The 22,260-nt window shown below is 44.1% G+C and overlaps 3 protein-coding genes across 5 annotated transcripts; all 3 read right to left on the reverse strand.

Annotated features, from left to right (window-relative positions):
- Positions 1 to 103: 103 nt before the first annotated feature.
- On the reverse strand, positions 104 to 10,275 carry LOC100136514 (CD3zeta-2). Its single transcript, NM_001123620.1, is given in 7 exon segments — positions 104 to 689; positions 1,004 to 1,093; positions 1,194 to 1,223; positions 1,328 to 1,402; positions 1,483 to 1,524; positions 1,652 to 1,752; positions 10,039 to 10,275. Coding segments are annotated over 7 exon segments (468 nt in total). The 5' UTR covers positions 10,100 to 10,275; the 3' UTR covers positions 104 to 620.
- A 660-nt stretch (positions 10,276 to 10,935) lies between these two features.
- On the reverse strand, positions 10,936 to 13,884 carry creg1 (cellular repressor of E1A-stimulated genes 1). Its single transcript, NM_001140523.1, is given in 4 exon segments — positions 10,936 to 12,162; positions 12,481 to 12,756; positions 12,858 to 12,977; positions 13,595 to 13,884. Coding segments are annotated over 3 exon segments (681 nt in total). The 5' UTR covers positions 13,880 to 13,884; the 3' UTR covers positions 10,936 to 12,162.
- Positions 13,885 to 16,929: 3,045 nt separating this feature from the next.
- Positions 16,930 to 22,205, reverse strand: LOC106575750 (histone-lysine N-methyltransferase SETDB2). 3 transcript variants are annotated; one of them, XM_045699222.1, is made up of 10 exons: positions 22,106 to 22,203; positions 21,735 to 21,811; positions 21,487 to 21,600; positions 21,240 to 21,392; positions 20,254 to 21,103; positions 19,952 to 20,121; positions 18,000 to 18,275; positions 17,564 to 17,778; positions 17,396 to 17,484; positions 16,930 to 17,279 (listed from the first exon to the last, which is right to left on the reverse strand). In XM_045699222.1, the coding sequence occupies exons 2-10, from the start codon at positions 21,760 to 21,762 to the stop codon at positions 17,162 to 17,164; spliced, it is 2,013 nt and encodes a 670-aa protein (XP_045555178.1). In that variant the 5' UTR covers positions 21,763 to 21,811; positions 22,106 to 22,203; the 3' UTR covers positions 16,930 to 17,161. The 3 variants fall into 3 exon arrangements, with proteins under 3 accessions (XP_045555178.1, XP_045555179.1, XP_045555177.1); XM_045699223.1 differs by having other exon boundaries at positions 17,396 to 17,479; positions 21,735 to 22,205; XM_045699221.1 differs by having other exon boundaries at positions 21,735 to 22,204.
- Between the last annotated feature and the right edge of the window lie 55 nt (positions 22,206 to 22,260).

Here is a 22,260-nt window from a genome sequence, read left to right on the forward strand (position 1 = left end):
GACAAACCTGATAATCAGATCTTTGTAATGAGATGGCTTTATTATAGTGCTGAGGCACATTATTTATTATAAACATGAGGGGAAAGGGAACACAATTACACTGTACACTGTACACTGTATGCAAAATAACAACCTACATATTTATTCTTTAATTACATTACTCCAGGTATAAACTAGAGAAGCAGTAGCCAATGAGGAAGGGTCAGTAGGGTCGGTAGAATGAGTTAAGGTCAAAGGTTACAGACTGGGTGTGTATGGGGAGAAGAGACGAGAGCTAAAGTCATAAAATAGTGATAAAATATAATCAAGTTCATATATTAAGACAGTTATGAAATTGTTACTGGCGCAAAAGTCTCCAGATTTTCCAACAAAAGCCTTTAAGATAAAAAGGGACTAACACAACTGCAAACATACTTTTTACACAACAAGGACTGTTCTAGATATCAGTGATTATTAGATGTTGGTGGGTAAATAACTAACTATTGACCAATTTAAAATGATTTGAGAAGAGGGATATGGAACTGTTGCATACAACAACACTGTAGCAGTATACTCGCTGCAGATAGAAAGGTAAACAGGAGAGACCGCTGGACGAGGCGTGATCCTCCATGATGTTTCTGTTAGCGAGGCGGAGGGAGAGGCTGCATCTGGAGAGAGTCATAGGTATCCTTGGTGGCGGCACTCAAACCCTGATAGAGAGATGGAGGGGGGGGACACCGTCAACTAGGATTAATCCCAAATCTCTCACTAAACCCTTGCCTCATCCACTTTGTTCCAAACCTCTCACTGCACACTTCCCTCTCATCTACTTCCCTACCACTGTCCCCTCAGAGAGAAACTAACAGTGAAACAAGGGCTGTTATGTTTGTGTATTCGGGCCTTGTTAATTGGTTGGTTTCAGCGGTGGGGCGTGGTCAATAGGGAACGTGCAAGTAAGCGTTTCGTTGGACTGTGTGAACCATGTGTATCCTGTGCATCCGACAAATAAACTTCATCTACACACCTGGTACACCTGGTCGTTCTTGTTCCTGCGGCGCTGCTTGTCCTTCACAGCGATCTCCCTGTACGTGTCGTCTGTTGGTTTTTTAAGGGACTGCGGAGGGAAACACTGAGTTAGGAGAAACATATTCATATCTATTATAATATTTATAAACTAACATGAAATGATACTGTATGTTGGGTAATGCACTTACCGTGTAAGTGTCGTCATTATTCCGGCGATTCTGTGAATAATATAGGAAGGTACACAGAATCAGGCTTTTGATGCATGATTGGGGTAATACGAATCTCATTCTTCTACACGAGATATAGATCCACACACACTTACATCGCGTGCCGTTGCAGCACTCTCTGGATCCCTGTTTATTCGCCCATAACCACCTCCGTCCGTAGGTTTCAGATCCTAGAAAACACAGGGACAGTGTTCCAGGATCATCAACACCCCCCCCCCACACACACACACACACACACACGACTACTCACAGTGTAGATATCATCATCCTCCAATATCTTGCCCTTGAAGAACTACAAGACAGAGAGATCAGCCAAATATGTTAAGACAATAACTGGTCCTAATAAAACTGGTACCTGTATATCCAATCAGAGGTTTATCTACATCTACCCATATAGTGGTGTGTACACTTGGACTCACTTTCTCTCTGAGCAACAGTCCAGTGATGACGAGACCGTAGAGCAGGAGGAAGCCATCCAGAATGTAGCAGAGTTTAGGGTCGTACAGTGGGGTCATCGCCTCTGCAGGGGAGACGTTGACATTAATGAAAACACACACACACACACCAAACACCCCAGGTAAAACCCACCCCTCACTGGTTGAAAGAATATGTCAGGAAGGTGAATAGAAGTAAGTGTGTGTGCGAATGAGTATGTGTCTATGTGCACTCACTTTCTCACACACACACACACACACACACACACACACCATTTCTCATGTACTGAACAGAAACAGTTTCTTAACTTTTTCACTTCTCTCTCTCTGTGCGTCTCAGGAAGACAGTCATATGACAGTCAGGCTCCGTGTGGTTGCTGTGACTCTAAGCCTTTTTGTGGTGGGGGTGAGTAGAGCTGTATCTAGTTCAGTGGTTTCCTCAGCTGCAACACGTTCTGAGTGTGAGGTGGTATAACTGCCTATGTGAGCCCCAGGTGTGTGTTTCTGTTACTTATATGGCATCAGCAAAGACCTATTTCCAACTTACTTTGTACCAGGACTGACTAAAGCTTAGAGACCAAATCAGCCACATCCAAACGATAGGTATCGGTCCATGGACTGCAAAATACACCCTCCCCCTTCCTTATCTGTCATTTCCACTAAGACATATCTGATCTAGAAACAGTTTGGCCTCCCTTCAAGAGAGAGACTGACGATAAGGATGCAGTCAGGATTACAGAAGCCGATGAAACACTGTGGTCAGGCCTTAGGTTGGCTGAGACACTGAAACACTGTGGTCAGGCCTTAGGATGGCTGAGACACTGAAACACTGTGGTCAGGCCTTAGGTTGGCTGAGACACTGAAACACTGTGGTCAGGCCTTAGGATCCCGTGTGGCTCAGTTGGTAGAGCATGGTGTTTGCAACACCAGGGTTGTGGGTTCGATTCCCACGGGGGACCAGTATGGAGAAAAATGTATGAAATGTATGCATTCACTACTGTAAGTTGCTCTGGATAACAGCGTCTGCTAAATGACTAAAATGTAAATGTAGGATGGCTGAGACACTGAAACACTGTGGTCAGGCCTTAGGATGGCTGAAACACTGTGGTCAGGCCTTAGGATGGCTGAAACACTGTGGTCAGGCCTTTGGATGGCTGAAACACTGTGGTCAGGCCTTTGGATGGCTGAAACACTGTGGTCAGGCCTTTGGATGGCTGAAACACTGTGGTCAGGCCTTTGGATGGCTGAGACACTGAAACACTGTGGTCAGGCCTTAGGTGTTTCAGTGTCTCAGCCATCCTAAGGCCTGACCACAGTGTTTCAGTGTCTCAGCTCTTAAGAAGTATATACAGTATACACTGAGTATACCGAACACCTAGCCTTGAACTGAGTTTACCTGTATGTGGTGCTGCTCCATCTGTTCTCTCCCTTTCAGAGGGAAAATAGGAGGAGACCTTCAGCATGGTGAATACAGAGGTGTGTGCTTCCATATACAGAGAAGTTCACAATTCTCCTTTATTTCTTGATCTGTGTGTCTGGATGATCATGTGACCTCCAGGTAACTGTCTCCATGCACAGAGCCCTTGCTGTTTAGTAATAACACATGTATTTGTAGATGTGGAGATGCATGTTTTCTACTGCAATCTGCTGTCCGCTTGCACCAATGAAAGAGGAGGCTGTGCAGTAGTCTATATGTGCCAGTCAGTGAATGAGAGAGGGAGGATATGTAGTAGTCTATATGTGCCAGTCAGTGAAGGAGAGAGGGAGGATATGTAGTAGTCTATATGTGCCAGTCAGTGAGGGAGAGAGGAGGCTGTGCAGTAGTCTATATGTGTCAGTCAGTGAATGAGAGAGGAGGCTGTGCAGTAGTCTACATGTGCCAGTCAGTGAATGAGAGAGGAGGCTGTGCAGTAGTCTACATATGTCAGTCAGTGAAGGAGTGAGGAGGCTGTGCAGTAGTCTACATGTGCCAGTCAGTGAATGAGAGAGGAGGCTGTGCAGTAGTCTACATGTGCCAGTCAGTGAATGAGAGAGAAGGCTGTGCAGTAGTCTATATGTGCCAGTCAGTGAATGAGAGAGGAGGCTATGCAGTAGTCTATATGTGCCAGTCAGTGAAGGAGTGAGGAGGCTGTGCAGTAGTCTATATGTGTCAGTCAGTGAAGGAGTGAGGAGGCTGTGCAGTAGTCTACATGTGCCAGTCAGTGAATGAGAGAGGGAGGATATGCAGTAGTCTATATGTGCCAGTCAGTGAAGGAGAGAGGAGGCTGAGCAGTAGTCTATATGTGCCAGTCAGTGAATGAGAGAGGAGGCTGTGCAGTATTCTATATGTGCCAGTCAGTGAATGAGAGAGGGAGGATATGTAGTAGTCTATATGTGCCAGTCAGTGAATGAGAGAGGGAGGATATGTAGTAGTCTATATGTGCCAGTCAGTGAATGAGACAGGGAGGATATGTAGTAGTCTATATGTGCCAGTCAGTGAATGAGAGAGGGCGGATATGTGGTCTACATTAGCAACACTGTACCACCAGGGTTGTTCAACCAGCCTAAAAGAAAATCGTCCTTTGCCTCATGTCACCTGCACTAAAAGCCATGTCAGAACACAGCATGTGACTCATAGAAGACAGGGTCAGGGCTCCAGTAGCAGACTGGTGCTGGGTTGTATTCATTAGGTATCTGGACGGAAGAAAACAGACAAACAGGGAGGGGCCACCTGAAATTGTCCAATAATAAACATTTGTTTTCGGTTCCTGTTGCAAAATGTTTTGCTAAGATGTGCGCTAATGAAGACGACCCTGTTAGAACCTTGTAAGAGGGGCCTCATCAAAGCACTACAACAGGAAATGCTTTCTTAGTCTAATCAAGTAATAATGTAGTCACTTGGTGAATGCGTTTATCCAAGGAGACTAAAAGATATACTCAATTCAAAATGTTTGCAGCTTGATGATTGAGTTCAGAATTGAACATTCTGCTTGTTTTCCTTGCCTTTCAAAATCCAAATAATTTATTTAATTAATTGTGCAAATAATAAAACCTATGGCAACAGCTATAGAACACAGCTAGATTGAATGGTAATTTGTGAATTGTTTCATTGAGGCCTGCTCTGTGTAAAGACTACAGCATCACAATGTCAAAGTTATTTCCATTTAAATGCATTTCCTTCATCCTCCCTGACCCTTTGTCTGTTCTGTCGTTTATCCTCAGAAAGTGGGACGGAGGCAGAGCTTTTGAAAGTGTGACGGAGGCAGAGCTATTGAAAGTGTGACGGAGGCAGAGCTTTTGAAAGTGTGACGGAGGCAGAGCTATTGAAAGTGGGACGGAGGCAGAGCTATTGAAAGTGGGACGGAGGCAGAGCTATTGAAAGTGGGACGGAGGCAGAGCTATTGAAAGTGTGACGGAGGCAGAGCTTTTGAAAGTGGGACGGAGGCAGAGCTATTGAAAGTGGGACGGAGGCAGAGCTATTGAAAGTGGGACGGAGGCAGAGCTATTGAAAGTGGTTAATCAGAAGCATAAAGTTGTACCCTGACCCTTAAAACAACAAACAAGCCACACTGTCCCACTCGCGTTAGAGGTTCAGAGGGAGAAAGTGTAGGCTGTATAGAAATAATGACGTTCACATTGAAAACCATTTAACCAAAAAGTTTCTATCATCATAATGGAGGTGTAGATCACATCTCACATTCCACTGTTCTGACTTAGAAACAAGGCTGCATGGGATTTCTGTTCATGCAACTCCGTGCAGCCAATGGCGATGTCCGCTTTAGGTATAATGCCAGGAGCTGCTTGTGCATTTGAGAGATTCTAACGCAGTTCTACGTCTGGCACAGCCGAAACAACTGCTATGCGGATGTTGGCTAAAGCGGACCTGATTGAATAGAGCCGTTTGTGTAAATGATGTTTCTCTCACTACATTGTTAATTGCTAGCAGCACCAAGTCATATTCTGGGCATGTGTAGGAATAAAAGGTGATTCTGATGTTTAAACGACAGATGGCCTACAGTTTACTGAGCCGAATTGGACATTGAGTGAGTGATTGACTAAATGAACAGTCTTTGTTCTGTGTTTGTAGCACCTTTTAATGTGTACATACTACAAAACATACTAAATGAGGTCGTTCAGTAAACAATTGATTTGTTTTCAATAACTTTTTGTCTTTTGACCTAGGAGGGTGACGTTTCCACTAGCACTGCCATGATTGTGGCTGTGGTCGCCTCACAGACACACTCTCCCTTCCCACCACAGGTAAACCCTAGTGTGGTTAAAGCCTCCTCAGGGGCCTCTGCAGAAAGGGCCAAACACATGTGGCAGGAACAGCAATACTGTCTCCACTTCAAAGTACTTGCTCCAGATAGTTCATCATTTCATGTAAATAAAAAAATGGATCTGTGTTCTTCATCACTTCATACTCAAATGTGATGCTTTATAGCACCATATTGTGCAATACTTCCATTGTGCAACACATTTACATGTGAACAAGTTCTAGTGAAGGTTAACCCTGATTACATGTTGTGCACGTTAATAAGTTAAGGTCAACTACACCCACACTCCAAACTGAATTACGGGGCTATGGAGAAACCACCTGTCCTGTTAGAGGCCTACTGACAGGAAATTAAATGGAATGTGATTAACCCCAGCACCATGAACCGTGAGGTATGATTACGGTCAAGTCCTAGATCGCAGATCGCTAGATTATCGTGAAGTGATATTATCTGAAACAGGAAGCTTTGAGTGTGAGGCTGGGGGGGGCATGGATAGAGGGGGGGGAGGGGTGTATCAGACCTGACATGATGAACTCTGCAGGTTGTTTCCTAATAACTATTTTTAAGAAACAGCTGCGTCGCTATAAGAACATATCTCTCTCTCTGCATTGCGGTCAGAGTTCGTGTCTCAAACCCTGAGAACGCTACAGAGTCCAGTTGTATAATATATTGCACAATTTTGAGTGTGTGAATGTATGTGAATTTGCAAGAAAAAATATATTTTAAACAGAAATATTGGAATTTGGCTACATTGTGTGGGAACCTAGCCTGTTTTTCACTGATTATGTGAATCCAACATTGATTATTACAGCAAGGGGAGAGTTCATTTTGAAATAGCCCACCCCTAAAACTAGGATTGTGTGTTTGATTGAATAGTAGCCTCAGTCTAGTCCATCTCAGGCCTGACCAGTGCAGTGGCCACAGGTAAACGGCGACAATTTGAATGTAAAGGTCAAAGGTTACAAGCTTTTTAATTGTTGTTAAAGAGTTTGCTGCTGAGGTCTTTTATTGCTAACTTTAGCGTCATGTACTGCCTGTGACCGTGTTGATGGAAACATACCATCTATCTACTGGTCTCCTAAAAGGAAACTGACTGAAATCTTTGTTTTGATAGATTATTTTGCAGTATGGTGACATCAACATCTGTCATTTCTCGGTAGAAGTTTGTTGGAAAGAGAGAAACAAGTAGGTGTGTTAAAATCCTTGTTTAAAAAGTGACACTCAGCAACTTTGATGTACCGTCATTGAGTGATGTGATTTCACCCACGGAAAACTCTGTTTGAAGACGTGAATACATTTCCATTCAGCTTTTGCCTCTGAAGACAGACTGTTTATGTTTCAATTGCATAATCAGATGATTTGAGTAGTAAAAAAATATGTTTTTTTTATTTTTCAGAGATTGTTGATCAGTTTAGAGCCTGTTGAGCAATGACAGCATAGTTTAGTTTAACACGCAGGACAAGATTAAGGGTGCAATTTAGCTGGATGAATTGCATTAAAACATTTTGAATAGACTATTGCATTTTTTAAAATAAAAATTCTGCAAATCAACACATTAGTAATTTTACATAAACTGCATCTTAAACCCCAAAAGTTGCTCACTGTGATGAAATAAATATCACTACATGTAATTTCAGATTTTATGGACCTGCCTTTGTCATTGGGATTTAATTAGTTAATAGTGTAACTGGTAGTATCAACTTTCAAACTCTAGTGTTGTTCAGAGCGGAAACAGAAGGCCCTCCTACATAGTTCTCTGTCACAGTGGGATATGAGTGAGAGAGAACCCCAACCCTGTCATGGTTACAGTAATGTATCTCACACCAGACACTTCGTGTTCGATGATGGGTACAAAAACAAAGCTTCCCCAAAATGACACAGCCAACAGGCAGAAAGGAGCGAACCGCTAACTGAAAATTAAATGGAGAAGTTGATATACATTGATAGTTTCTCTAATGCAAACACAATGAGCAAATCGTAAAGTGCAAAGTGGAGACGCTATTAACAACACTGACACTTTCTCTGATAAGCGTGTAAGAGGACTTGTCCAGTTAGGCAGTATATCGTAATCTATACATCTTTACAGTCCAAATAGGACACTTTTATACTGTCCAAAAGAACCCACCATTATTTAAACGCATAGTACAGTAACCATAACTTTCCCTGCATTTTAAATTGCTTATCTAAATAAAGAGTTGACCATTGACTGTCATTCACACACACTCTACAGTGTACATATCTACAATACAAAATATATAATACAACAATATACGTGTGTGTGTGTGTGTGTGTGTGTAGAGTCTACACACACACATTGTAATATTGTTGTATTATATATTTTGTATTGTAGATATGTAGTGGTGTAATAATGATATATGATGTACTGTTTTATCTTTTGTTTTATGTGTAATGTAAGTGCCTTAATGTGTTTGGACCCCAGGAAGAATAGCTAATGGCAGCAGCTAAAGGGGGATCTCTAATAAATACAAATTGGTTAACAACGGGGCCCGAGCGCTCACACGAACAGTTACACATACTGTAGACTAGCCTACGTCGCCGACACGGACTCTGCAAAATCAGAAAGTTAGAATTATGAAATATATATTTTTTAATGAAGTAATCATTAGCAATTTAGTTGTTAGCGTGAACCAATCCAAAATATGTTTCTACATTAGATATTCTTCAAGCGACCCCTCATTCTCTGTCTTTGAGAAGAAAAATTAAGTTGAAAAAGTAAAATCATGACGCTATCTCTCCTCCTTTTCTAAACCTTACCATAACCTTTATTTCACTGGTTGTGTTCTAAGATTACATTACCCTTTCTGGTAGAACATTACATTATGACACGGAGCTAAGTGATAATGACAAGGTATATAGCTACTCACAATGAAAACAGTATTTGTCCAGATAGACTATCCCTAATTTCAATATAATACTATTATTGATTCAGAGTAACGCACCACATACTTATTATAAACTGGGTGGTTCGAGCCCTGAATACGGATTGGCTGAAAGCCGTGGTATATCAGACCGTATACCATGGGTATGACAAAACATTTATTTTGACTGTTCTAATTAATTACATGTGTAACCAGTTTATGCCAGCAATAAGGTACCTCAGGGGTTTGTGGTATATGGCCAATATACCATGGATAAGGGCTTTATCCAGGCACTCCTCGTTGCGCATACGAACAACACTTAGTCATGGTATATTGGCCATACACTACACCCTCTTCGGGCCTTATTGCTTAAATATAACAATACAACAACAATACCGTAACTTACACTGACAGTGAGGGTTTGAGAATTCCTGTTGGAACAGGAAACAAGAATATGATAATTTTACTGGAATTAACAAATCTAGGTAGATGTTTTAAATTGGCGTGTTTAAAAAAAAAAAAATCTGTCCCCTTTGATGAGAAAACACAACAATCAGAGTGGAAGGAGACAGAAGACACCTCTGTTCTCCACATGATCAAAACCCAACTCAAAGTCAGAGCCGGGTCTCTGCCCGTCTGTTCACTTGTGTACAATACAGATCACACACACACTTTACAGTAACGTAACATTTGAAAGCCAATCCAAACCAACGTGAGGGCACTGACAAGATGGAGAGAGTAGTAAATGTGGTGCAAAAAAGTCCCTTCATTCAGGGCCAAGAAGTTAAATACAGGTCAAGTTATTATTTCCTCTAACAATATGCCCTGGTTCTAAACACCTGTGTGAGAATCTGGAACTCTTGTGTTTATTAAACCCTCTATATGACTTCAGTGCTGTGCTTTGCTCTCTCTCGTTTGTCTTTTCCTGCTTCATCAAAGATGGCTGACTCTTGTTGAGAAACGGAGGACACCACCGTGAGTGAGCTGTGTTTTACCCAGCCAGCATTCAAAGCACCATGCAGGCATCATAGGTAGTACGACTCCATTTGAGTGGGTGCCTGTACAGCTGTATAGTGGTCAATAATGAGTAAACTAGACTTTCAGCTAAATACTACAGAGTTACACCAGCTCTTTGATGATACCAGGTTGTTGGAGGCTTCGGATGGTTGAGCACCGATTGACAGGGGTCAGGGATGAGCCCAGGTGCAAAGAGAAACAGGGTTTGGAGGGGTCTTACCGACATAGGGTAGTGCAGTAGACAGGACCAGCAGGCCTCCCGTCCACTTCCGAGGGTCCATCGCTCCACTCTGGATGGGTGCGGTCAAGGCCCTTCTCTTAGAAACCGTCCCACACTCCTCTCTGCTGTCCTCTCTTCTGTCTTCCTGGGCCTTGGGGGATGATGGCCCTCCAAAGCTGGGTTTTGTGGGCAACCTCTCGTTCTCCTGTCTCTCTTTGTGTTGGGGTGGTGTTGTCCTCCTACAGCAGCTGCTTGAGGCTGAGTGATGCTTCGACTCGCTGGCGGCTCCTCGCCTTAGCGTACAGGAAGTGGCTTAGTGTTCCTCCACCTGGTTACACAAGACAGACACACACGCCTCTCTCAGCCTGGCCTACACTTCCCTTATCCTCAACTCTAAAGACATGGCTCCTTCTCATTACTCAAAGGAGGCACTTCCTGTCAATGTTGAGAGGAATATGTTTTTGACTGAAGAGCTGTGTGTTATACAATTGTATTGGACTCATCTACTTAGTAGCCCAGTGACTGAAGAGCTCTGTGCTATTAGTTCTATTGGACTCATCTACCTAATAGCCCAGTGACTGAAGAGCTCTGTGCTATTAGTTCTATTGGACTCATCTACCTAATAGCCCAGTGACTGAAGAGCTCTGTGCTATTAGTTCTATTGGACTCATCTACCTAATAGCCCAGTGACTGAAGAGCTCTGTGCTATTAGTTCTATTGGACTCATCTACCTAATAGCCCAGTGACTGAAGAGCTCTGTGCTATTAGTTCTATTGGACTCATCTACTTAATAGCCCAGTGTGACCAGTCATGCTTACTTGCATCCTACATGGGATAACCAACCTGATTATTTAATAAGATAAATATTACATTTAACAAGAACAAAGGAAAGGAAAGTACTATACATACAAAATATAGCTTTATTTATACAAATCATCCATCATTTTGTTTACAAAAATATGTATCGTGTCAGCATCAAAACCTCAATCAGTTTGTTTTACAGGTGGTGATCAGAAAGGTTCTGAAGCCATTTCAGGCACTGATGGTTTTATTTTATTTAATATAGTAGCATATATTTATAAAATACTTATTTCACATAGAACATATATGTATTTAAATTCCAGCAAAAATCAGAAGTGAAGTTGTAAAACTGAATACATTTTGTATTAAATGAATGTCATATTGTTATATTTTGGCATGAAATTGATTTTAAATTAATTAGACCCAAACTGATTAAATGAAGACTAGACTAAAAAAGGTTTACTTGTAAAATGAGAAATGGATTTGTAGATGACAAGTGCAATGCTTCATAATCAACACATACCACTAACTATAACACACAATTTAATTCAACAAGAGCGTCATGTTTTTCCTTTGCTTTAAAGAAATGGTTCACCCAAATTACAACTTATTCTAATTTGATGGACACCTACATTAAAGGTATTCTATGGAGCTAGCGTCTGCCACCCAGAATGTGGGTTTGTTTACCTTGCTACAGCTTATTGGTGGCATTGTCCAAAAGAAATGGAGTGGTAGTACCCTTGTTGGCATACCCCAAATGGCATTACAAAAACAATCACCTCCTGACTACAACAACAGATGTAATTTGGTCAAACTACCCTTCAAGCCAGTTGCTTCTGTCTGTACCAATCCTCACACCTCCCCCTCTTGTGGTAAAAATACAACACTGCATATGACTGCTCACATGGGAGAGTGATGGCAATTATTTCTTATATCTACAAAAGCCAAATGAACTCCCAAACAACGAAGGCAGTCCTTCTTAAAATAATTATATTTCACAACAAGAGAGCTTCCTAAAAGGGTATAACCTGCTCACTCATGCAATTACACACAGAGATCCATCCCTATAGCCATACATTTCAATTGGAAGCATATGAGAGAAACTCTGAATTCCAAACCACCCCCTTCCCCCACAGACACCCCAGTAGATATTACATTATTTGGAATTCAGCAAATGGCCATTATTGAGCAAATTTAGTTGGGGGAAATTTTTTTACAAAAAATGGCTTCATCGTTCAAAATATTGGGTCCATCATCCCCTGCCCTCTAGATCACTATGGAAAACTTACGATTCCTCTGCATCAAACTGACTGTGGTGTCCTCCTAAAAGAATCACAAGACAGAAATACAACAGTCAGCTGTTCTGAAGCCACTGTAAACTAAAACAGTGACTCAGTACATTTTTGTCACATGCACTTTGTGCTATTCATTACTTTCATTCCTGACAATAAACCATATTGATCAAACACCATGACATCTGACCAATCAGACTCTGTTTCAGAGGTACACTCCACAACAGTGCATCCTGAGATGATTTGCACCAGGCAGTGAAACCCCTAGTCACTGATCCAGTGTCAGAGGCTGGGGGCCGTTTCTGGACAGGGCCTCAGAGGCAAGAGAAAAGCATCAATAGCTACTCACTCAGTGGTGTCTCCTGTAGGGTGTAGCCTTGTAGGGTGTAGCCTTGTAGGGTGTAGCCTTGTAGGGTGTAGCCTTGTAGGGTGTAGCCTTGTAGGGTGTAGCCTTGAAGTAGTCTTCTGGGGTGACTGTCTTCACCCCTCCAAAGTAGTCCAGAACCCACACCTTGGTGATGTTCATCTTGGCAAAGAACCAGTTGTGGTCAGTGGGCCAGTCGACCATCTCAGGGTGGCGGCTGAACAGGGCTTTCTTGGCAAAGGTGGCCTCTGTACCGTTAATCTGTCAGAGACATACAGGTAAACAGAACAGTGAGGATTCATGAAGATAAACTCTATACAAGTAAGTGAGACTGATTGTGTGTGTATGTCATTAACCCTCACCTCCAGCACAGAGCCAGAGAAGATGATGTGGGCACAAAGGGGATCCTGAGGGTCGTATCCTTGGTTCTTACAGAAGTCTGTCTGGGCCAGGGACATGGACAAGGAAGCCTGGGGGTTCACCTGAAACACACAGTCAATATCTCCTTACTCTTCAGCACATCCCTTATGAATGGCATCACACATATAGGCCTGTGTAGGTTCTATATTAGAGAAAAAGGTTAAACGTTTAGCCTATGGCTTTGCCCGCTTTAGGTATATGACAGGAGCCGCTTGTGGATTGGACAGCTCTAACGCAGTTCAACATCTGACACCGTCAAAACAACCACTATGTGGATGTTGGCTAAAGCGGATCGGATTGAGCCCAAAGAGTGTGTCGTAAACTGGCATACATGGTGCTGGCTGGGTCAGACTAGGAGCTGTCAATTCATTGCCACCATCAACATAAGTCTGAAATGTGACGTCTTTACAAAAAAATTGCTGTGTCACTCCCCAAAAGCAGCTGACTCATGACGGGCCAATGAGTTGCATAATTTAACAACTTTCAGTCATGCCTCTAAATAGAAATGAAGTGTCATCTACAAATAGAACAATGACTTTTTCTTACAGTATGCGACATAATGCAAATAATAACCTTATCTGTCATCGACTTTACGTCATTGTATTGTCTTGACATTGTTGGCAACAACAGTGATCTATACCTTTCCAACGTTGCCATTGACAGAAAGTGTCCTACCCACCTTTAAATCCTGGACAGAGATCTCCATAGTGGTGAGGTACATGTAGGGCACCCCAGTCCCAGACCCAACTGGCCCGTCACTGGTAGAGAACACATTGGAGAAGGGTTGTCCTTGCACTGGCTCATGGGTCGATATTGTGGCCATGGAAGCCCAGTTGCACTGGTTGGCGACGAATCTAGCCATCCTGGCGACTTCCTCGTGCGGAGGGATTCTGTAAAGTTCGCCGGGCATAGCGAAAAGCAGTAGAAGCCCTGCTGCCAGCAATGTGTTCATGTTGACTTCCATCTCCTCCATAAACCACCGAGGTATAAGAACGTCGTAAACACATGTAGAAAGAAAGGAACGAGGAGTGTTTTGTATGCTGCGGTCACGTGATCAGGGACCTGTGCCATGTGACTTTACAGCTGGGCGCGAGCCTAACTTTTTTTCTCAAATCCAGGCGCACTCAATTACCAGTAATTGTTCCCATTATAAAAAACAAGTTGCTTTCTACAAAAACGGTAAGAATAGTGCTAGCGTGAAATAGCATTTCAACATATTCAATATTTGGGGAGATTTGTATCCCTCCTGTTGGTGGTAAACCTGACCATGTAATACACCTGTCAATTACTTCAACAGCCCACAAACACTTTATACTCTGCTTCTCAGATTCCCCAAGATGGTTGGTTGTGGAAAGAAAGCTGTCACCAAAAAGACCGACACGCCGCTCCGCTAGGTCGCCAGTTTATGTAGACCGATTTCGCCGTCTAAGGCCGGGAAACTGCATCTGCACACAAGCTACATCGCTGCCATCTGTTCATAAATTCTCGAGTTGTCGGGTAATGCTGCCCATGACACAACTGGCGCATTGCTCCCCGGCACATCCAATTGGCTGTGAGGAGCTGAACACATGGCGGCGTTCACAATTCTGTTGTGTGTGTTCTTCCGAACATCCCAAGCCGTGCTGCTCCTCTAGAAGACTGACGAGGCGTCTAGTGATGACTGTACTGCCAAAGACATCCAGTGTCAATAGTTTTAAATGTACAATGTTTTTACTGCAAGTGCACTTATTTTTGTGTTTCCTATAAGTATTGTACTAAGACCCTAGTTGGCCTACATTTGCCTCTTAAATGTAAGTGTTCTAGGGTTTTGATGTGGAAAACATTTCCTTTAGAATTTCCAACTGGGTAAACTCCTAGACAGTTGAACCTCTTCAAATGCTTTACATTTCTACAGGTCTTAGTTGACAACGCAGTCAACTGAACTGGTCCACTAAAAGCATTCAGTGACTACTTAATCTACACATCTTGATTTGGCTCAATGGTATTTGGCTCAACCTCATACAATGGTATCATTTCTAAAATATGCCATCTTGCAGATGCTTCTAGCCTAAGAGACTTAGTCATGCATGTGCACATTTTACATATGGATGGTCCCGGGAATTGAACCCTCTACCCTGGCGTTACAAGCCCCATACTCTACAAACTGCTACACTGAACCAAAATGCAACATGTAAAGTGTTGGTCCCATGTTTCATGAGCTGAAATAAGATTCCATGAATGTTCCATACACACCAAGCTTTGTCATTTTCTGCAGATTTGTTAACATCCTTATTAATGAGCATTTCTCCAAAATAAACCATCCACTTGACATGTGTGGCATATTAAGAAGCTGATTAAACAGCACAATCATTATACCATTGCACCTTGTGCTGGGGACAAAGGGCCTCTCAAATGTGCAGTTTTGTCACAAGGTATCTGTGACCAACAGATGTATATCTGTACTCCCAGTCATGTAAAATCCAGAGGTCAGGGCCAAATGAATTTATTTCAATTGACTGATTTCCTCATATGAACTGTAACTCAGTCAAATCAATGAAATTGTTGCATTTAAAACTCAGCAAAAAAAGAAACATCCTTTTTCAGGACCCTGTCTTTCAAAGACAATTCGTAAAAATTTAAATAACTTAACAGATCTTCATTGTAAAGTGTTTACATAATGTTTCCCATGCTTGTTCAATGAACCATAAACAATTAATGAACATGCACCTGTGGAACGGTCGTTCAGACACTAACAGCTTACAGACGGTAGGCAATTAAGGTCACAGTTATGTAAACTTAGGACACTAAAGAGACCTTTCTACGGACTCTGAGAAACACCAAAAGAAAGATGCCCAGGGTCCCTGCTCATCTGTGTGAATGTGCCTTAGGCATGCTGCAAGGAGGCATGAGGACTGCAGATGTGGCCAAAGAAATAAATTGCAATGTCCGTACTGAGACGCCTAAGACAGCGCTACAGGGAGACAGGACGGACAGCTGATCGTCCTTGCGGTGGCAGACCACGTGTAACAACACCTGCACAGGATCAGTACATCCGAACATCACACTTGCGGGACAGGAATAGAATGGCAACAACAACTGCCCGAGTTACACCAGGAACGCACAATCCCTCCATCAGTGCTCAGACTGTCCGCAATAGGCTGAGAGAGGCTGGACTGAGGGCTTGTAGGCCTGTTGTAAGGCAGGTCCTCACCAGACATCACTGGTAACAACGTCGCCTATGGGCACAAACCCACCGTCACTGGACCAGACAGGACAGGCAAAAAGTGCACTTCACTGACGAGTCGCAGTTTTGTCTCACCAGGGGTGATGGTCGGATTCGCGTTTATCGTCGAAGGAATGAGCGTTACACAGAGGCCTGTACTCTGGAGCGGGATCGATTTGGAGGTGGAGGGTCCGTCATGGTCTGGGGCGGTGTGTCACAGCATCATCGGACTGAGCTTGTTGTCATTGCATGCAATCTCAACGCTGTGCGTTACAGGGAAGACATCCTCCTCCCTCATGTGGTACCCTTCCTGCAGGCTCATACTGACATGACTCTCCAGCATGACAATGCCACCAGCCATACTGCTCGTTCTGTGTGTGATTTCCTGCAAGACAGGAATGTCAGTGTTCTTCCATGGCTAGTGAAGCGCCTGGATCTCAACCCCATTGAGCACGTCTGGGACCTGTTGGATCGGAGGGTGAGGGCTAGGGCCATTCCCCCCAGAAATGTCCAGGAACTTGCAGGTGCCTTGGTGGAAGAGTGGGGTAACATCTCACAGCAAGAACTGACAAATCTGGTGCAGTCCATGAGGAGATGCACTGCAGCACCTAATACAGCTGGTGGCCACACCAGATACTGACTGTTTCTTTTGATTTTGACCCCACCTTTGTTCAGGGACACATTATTCAATTTCTGTTAGTCACATGTCTGTGGAACTTGTTCAGTTTCTGTCTCAGTTGTTGAATCTTATGTTCACACAAATATTTACACATGTTAAGTTTGCTGAAAATAAATGCAGTTGACAGTGAGAGGACATTTCTATTTTTGCTGAGTTTATTTTTGTTAAGTATACAAAGGCTCACTTACAGGTTAATAGACAAAGGTGATGAGGGCAAAGCATAACAGGTTGTCCACGATCATACACATCTTGGGGTCATTGTGGCCTGGTCTGAAGGCAGATTTGGTTACAGCACAAACTGACTATGTAATGGGTGTAGAAGCAGGCTATAATGGAGTATTTTGTTTCTGTGTTCATCTCAAGGTTCAGGCCAGCAGTCCCTGACAGCCTTCACAGCCACACTGACATGTCACTTTCTGTTCCGGGTCACTGTCAGGGCTGTGGGAGTAGTTCCAGGTCAACTCAGTCCCCGCCTTCACCACTCTGCAGGAAAATATAGAAAAAACACAATCTGCTGTTGGTACTGATACATCAACCCAATCGCGTAGTTTTATCACAAAATCATTACCCATTAAAAAGGGACTATTCCGGACACTTACTTGCTGGTGAAGAAGGCGATGACGGGGAAGTTTGGATCATGAGAGTCAGTGAAGACGTTCTGCACAAATAGGTTGGGGTCGCAGCTGTGCTGTAGAGACAAGATGTCAGAGGTTATGAGTGGGTGGGTTAAAGAATGGGAGTAGATAGTCACACCGTCATACACCTACATTTATGAACCTTCCCACGTTCCCCTCCTTCGTGGCATCTAGGTAATACAGGTGCTCCATAGGGTTCTGCTTTGGGCCCAGTTTTTTGGGGCTTGTGGACACAGACAGCTTCACATCCACTTCTTTTATGTCCACTTCTTTCATGTCTGGTTGGGAATTCAGCTGTGGCTTCTGTACCCCATTCTCTTGCTCCAGACCCTCTTCAACCTCCATGCCTGAAGAAGGAAAAGTGTAACAAGAAAGAAAATAAGTTAGACTGCATATTATCTAGGCACCCACAACGCCTCATTTTTCAATGTTCATCATTGGGAACCATAGCCTGGTTAAACCAGTGGAACAATGGTGAGTGCAGCAGTCAGTCTGGTGTAACCAGGCTAATGGAACCATGAAGCCCCATGAAGCCCCCTGAAGCATCCGTTGGCCCAGTTTCCAGTACCTGTGAGAGGTTGGACTGGCAGGGAGCTCCCCACCAACACTGCTTGTATCTGTGGAGAAAGCTCCACCACGGGCCTCTGGATAACGGGCACATGAAGCCCGTCAGGAGGTGAGGAGGGGGGTGAGGGCTCCAGGGTCTCTGCAGGCACTCGTCCCTCCCCTGCCGGCGCCAGCCACTCATCTACCACCTCCACCTCGTCGTCGGAGGGAAGGTCCACCTTCTGGCGCTTGGGTGGGAGGGGCTCGTCGGAGTCCAGTCCTGCCCTGAGAACTACACCTGAAAGGAAGGGAAGTTAATAACGTTTCAGATCCTTGATTTAGATCCACAGTTGAGCCTTTATTAAAGAGATGGTTCTTATGCAAATACAGTGGCTTGCAAAACTATTCATCCCCCTTGGTGTTTTTATTTTGTTGCATTACAACCTGTACTTTAAGTTGATTTTTATTTGGATTCCATGTAATGGACATACACAAAATAGTCCAAATTGGTGAAGTGAAATGAAGAAAATAATTTGTTTCAAAAAATAACTTCAAAAACGGAAAAGTGGTGTGTGCATATGTATTCACCCCCTTTGCTATGAAGCCCCTAAATAAGATCTGGTGCAACCAATTACCTTCAGAAGTCACATAATTAGTTAAATAAAGTCCACCTGTGTGCAATCTAAGTGTCACATGATCTGTCACATGATCTCAGTATATATACACCTGTTCTGAAAGGCCCCAGAGTCTGCAACACCACTAAGAAAGGAGCAACACCAAGCAAGTAGCACCATGAACACCAAGGAACTCTCCAAACAGGTCAGGGACAAAGTTGTGGAGAAGTACAGATCAAAAATATCTGAAACTTTGAACAGCACACGGAGCACCATTAAATCCATTATTTAAAAAATGGAAATAATATGGCACCACAACAAACCTGCCAAGAGAGGGCTGCCCACCAAAACTCACGGGCCAGGCAAGGAGGGCATTAATCAGAGAGGCAACAAAGAGACCAAAGATAACCCTGAAGAAGCTGCAAAGCTCCACAGCGGAGATTGGAGTATCTGTCTATAGGACCACGTTAAGCTGTACACTCCACAGAGCTGGGCTTTATGGAAGAGTTGCCAGAAAAATAATCAAACACGTTTGGTGTTCGCCAAAATGCATGTGGGAGACTCCCCAAACATATGGAAGAAGGTACTCTGGTCAGATGAGACAAATGTAGCTTTTTGGCCATCATGGAAAACGCTGTGTCTGGCACAAACCCAACACCTCTCATCAATCTGAGAACACCATATTTTTTGAAAATCGGCAGGGACTGGGAAACTGGTCAGAATTGAAGGAATGATGGATGGCGCTAAATACTGGGAAATTCTTGAGGGAAACCTGTTTCAGTCTTCCAGAGATTTGGGACTGGGGCGGAGGTTCACCACCTACTGCTAAAGCAACACTCGAGTGGTTTAAGGGTAAACATTTAAATGTCTTGGAATGGCCTAGTCAAAGCCCAGACCTCAATCTAATTGAGAATCTGTGGTACGACTAAGACTGCTGTACTCCAGTGGAATCCATCCAACTTGAAGGAGCTGGAGCAGTTTTGCCTTGAGGAATGGGCAAAAATGTCAGTGGCTAGATGTGCCAAGCTTATAGAGACATACCCCAAGAGACTTGCAGCTGTAATTGCTGCAAAAGGTGGCTCTACAAAGTATTGACTTTAGGGGGGGGGTTAGGGAAAAGTTATGCACGCTCAAGTTCTTGTGTGTTTCACCCAAAAAATATTTTGCATCTTCAAAGTGGTAGGCATGTTGTGTAAATCAAATGATACAATCCCCCCAAAAATACATTTTAATTCCAGGTTGTAAGGCAACAAAATAGGAAAAATGCCAAGGGGGGAAATATTTTCACAAGCCACTGTATGTACATTTTCGCTGAACAATCATTTTAAGCGTACAGGACCAAACTGTCACTTTTCCCTACCTGCGTATGTGCACACGAACGTGCCCCTGTCCAGGTCGTCACGGCAACGCACCCCCCATCCTTTGTTTCCGGTGGGGAAGACCTGCAGCCGGACACGCAGACCCCGCTGAACCACACGGTTCTGGCACATTCCACGGTCACACCCACACCATGGACCGCATTCGTACAGCCTAGCAGACACACACAGATACATATCCCATGAGTAGTTGGTAATGGCATGCACTCACCAGGCACAATAGATACACAAAGGACATTAACACAGCCGGATTGCTGACAAGGCCCAGACGCCCAGCCCAACTCACCCTTGGGGCACAGGCTCAGACAGTCTCTGGTGGGAGTAGTGTTTGCCGCCGGGGGTTAGCCGAGAGCAGGCGCAGCTCTCTGTGTCACCACAGCCGTCAGTGCAGTCGCAGCAGGTGGTGAACAGTGGGCCCGAACTGAGGAAACAGCCGTGAGGCCAACGCTCCTTCCTGTAGCGGAAGTCCTCCGGCCTCACTCCTTCCTCCCGCAGGCACAACTCCACCGGCGTTGGCTCTGACCCCCGGCTCAGATCCCTCTCGGCCAGCCCGGGTGGGCGCCACTGCGGTGGCCGCAGACACTCCAACTGCACCAGGGGGTCAAAGGTGAAGTCATCCACCTGCAGAACGCCGTGACTCTCCGTGGCAAACAGAAAGCATAGCACCTCCCCTGGGGTGCAGAGACTCAGCCCACATGGAGCCTTGTAAACAACGCCCCGCTCCGTGACCTCAGAGTCCAACTCAGCACCCTCAGAATTCTCAGAGCCCTCCCCCTTAGAGTCTGGTTCAGTCCCATCACAATCGGTCTCAATCCCTGTAGTGAGAGGTGGGGTGGGAGCACACTGCCGCTGGAAGGAGCAGAGTAGGGGGATCCTGAGTGGGTTGTGGCCCCGGAAGTGGTGTGCGGACGGGGGCAGGTGGGGCACACAGGCCTGGCTGCAGGTATGGAGCTGGTAGGGGAGCTGGAGGGGCAGCAAGGGAGCCGTGAGGTCCTCTCTGTTGGGGTAGGGTGGCGATAAGGGGATGATGGAGCCATCGTAACGGAGGGGTGAGGGAGGGGAGACGGGCTCTGTCTGTTGGGGGGGCAGTGGAGTCTGGGGGTCGTCAATATCAGGGACTGAAACTGTGAGGATTTCTGTGTGGTGGAGACAGATGTTGGGAAGATGTTAGGCTAGCAGCAAACTGAGATATTGGGATAGCTCAGAGACCACGTTTGGATTCAATCAATCCAATACTTTAATGATATACTGGGCGTGAAGTAGGCTATGTACCTGCACCAATAACCACCTCCACAAAAGACTCATTCCCAGTGGCAGGGGCTGTATTTGTAGCTGGGGCTGTAGTTGTAGCTGGGTCTGTAGTTGCCGGTGTCACAATCAGCCCGGAATCCAATAAGGTAATCATATTCATCCCCTGGACATATTCTAAATCAAAAACAGAACAATTATTGCATCAATGGCCAGTATGTGTGTGTGTGTGTGTGTGTGTGTGTGTGTGTGTGTACTGTATATATGGTACCTCTGTCTGTAGCAGTGCAGGTCTTGATGGCATGCTTCAGGTGTGTCAGATATTCATACAGCTCATCAAATGCTTGTTCCACATCCACCTGTACCCAGAATGACTTTGCTCTCGCTGAAATCAAAGAAAAAAATGTCAGGAACAAATCATTTGCATGATGATCTCCAACAACTGGTTCCATCTTTCAATCTGGATGAGATGTATGTGAAACTAGAAACAATATAACGGTGTAAGTGAAAATTCCTCACCAACTTCTGTTTTCTCTGACCCATCCATTTTCAATATTGATGGATGGTCAGCTGGTTATGAATTCCTCGGATACCTGCTAAGAAAATGTGCAATTGGCTAGGCACATAGTCAATATTATGCCGGATATATAGCCTACCAAAGACCAATCTAGCTACATCTATATTGTTGGTATCCAAAGTCGATGGCCTAGCTAGTACTATCAGCTAACGTACACCAGTACGGATGTTGTAAGTAACAACGTTAGCTAGATCTCTAGCTATCTTTGCTATGCTGCATGCATTGATTTCAGGAAGTTGCTTGCAAAAAGCATTATTATACAAGTGTCGACACTAATTTACAGTTCGTTCAAAACATAAGCTAATGTACCTACTGCCTTATCTATTTAACCCTGATGGTATCGAGACATTTTACTTTGTCTACTTCCATTGATGAAATTCGAATACCCACAATGCACTTCACTATGTTGTTCATATAGAAGACAAATCCAACATATTACCGATCTGCAAATCCACAGATGAGTAACAA

This window comes from Salmo salar, chromosome ssa17, assembly GCF_905237065.1.
Source record: "Salmo salar chromosome ssa17, Ssal_v3.1, whole genome shotgun sequence".
NCBI lineage: Eukaryota > Metazoa > Chordata > Actinopteri > Salmoniformes > Salmonidae > Salmo > Salmo salar.

Coding starts and splice junctions, on each gene's coding strand:
- LOC106575750 (XM_045699221.1), bottom strand. CDS start 21,762: ATGGATGGGTCAGAGAAAACAGAAGTTG. Junction 21,601..21,734: donor GTCAGAGAAAACAGAAGTTG/GTGAGGAATTTT, acceptor CTTTGATTTCAG/CGAGAGCAAAGTCATTCTGG. Junction 20,122..20,253: donor TCTGAGCCTGTGCCCCAAGG/GTGAGTTGGGCT, acceptor TGTGTCTGCTAG/GCTGTACGAATGCGGTCCAT.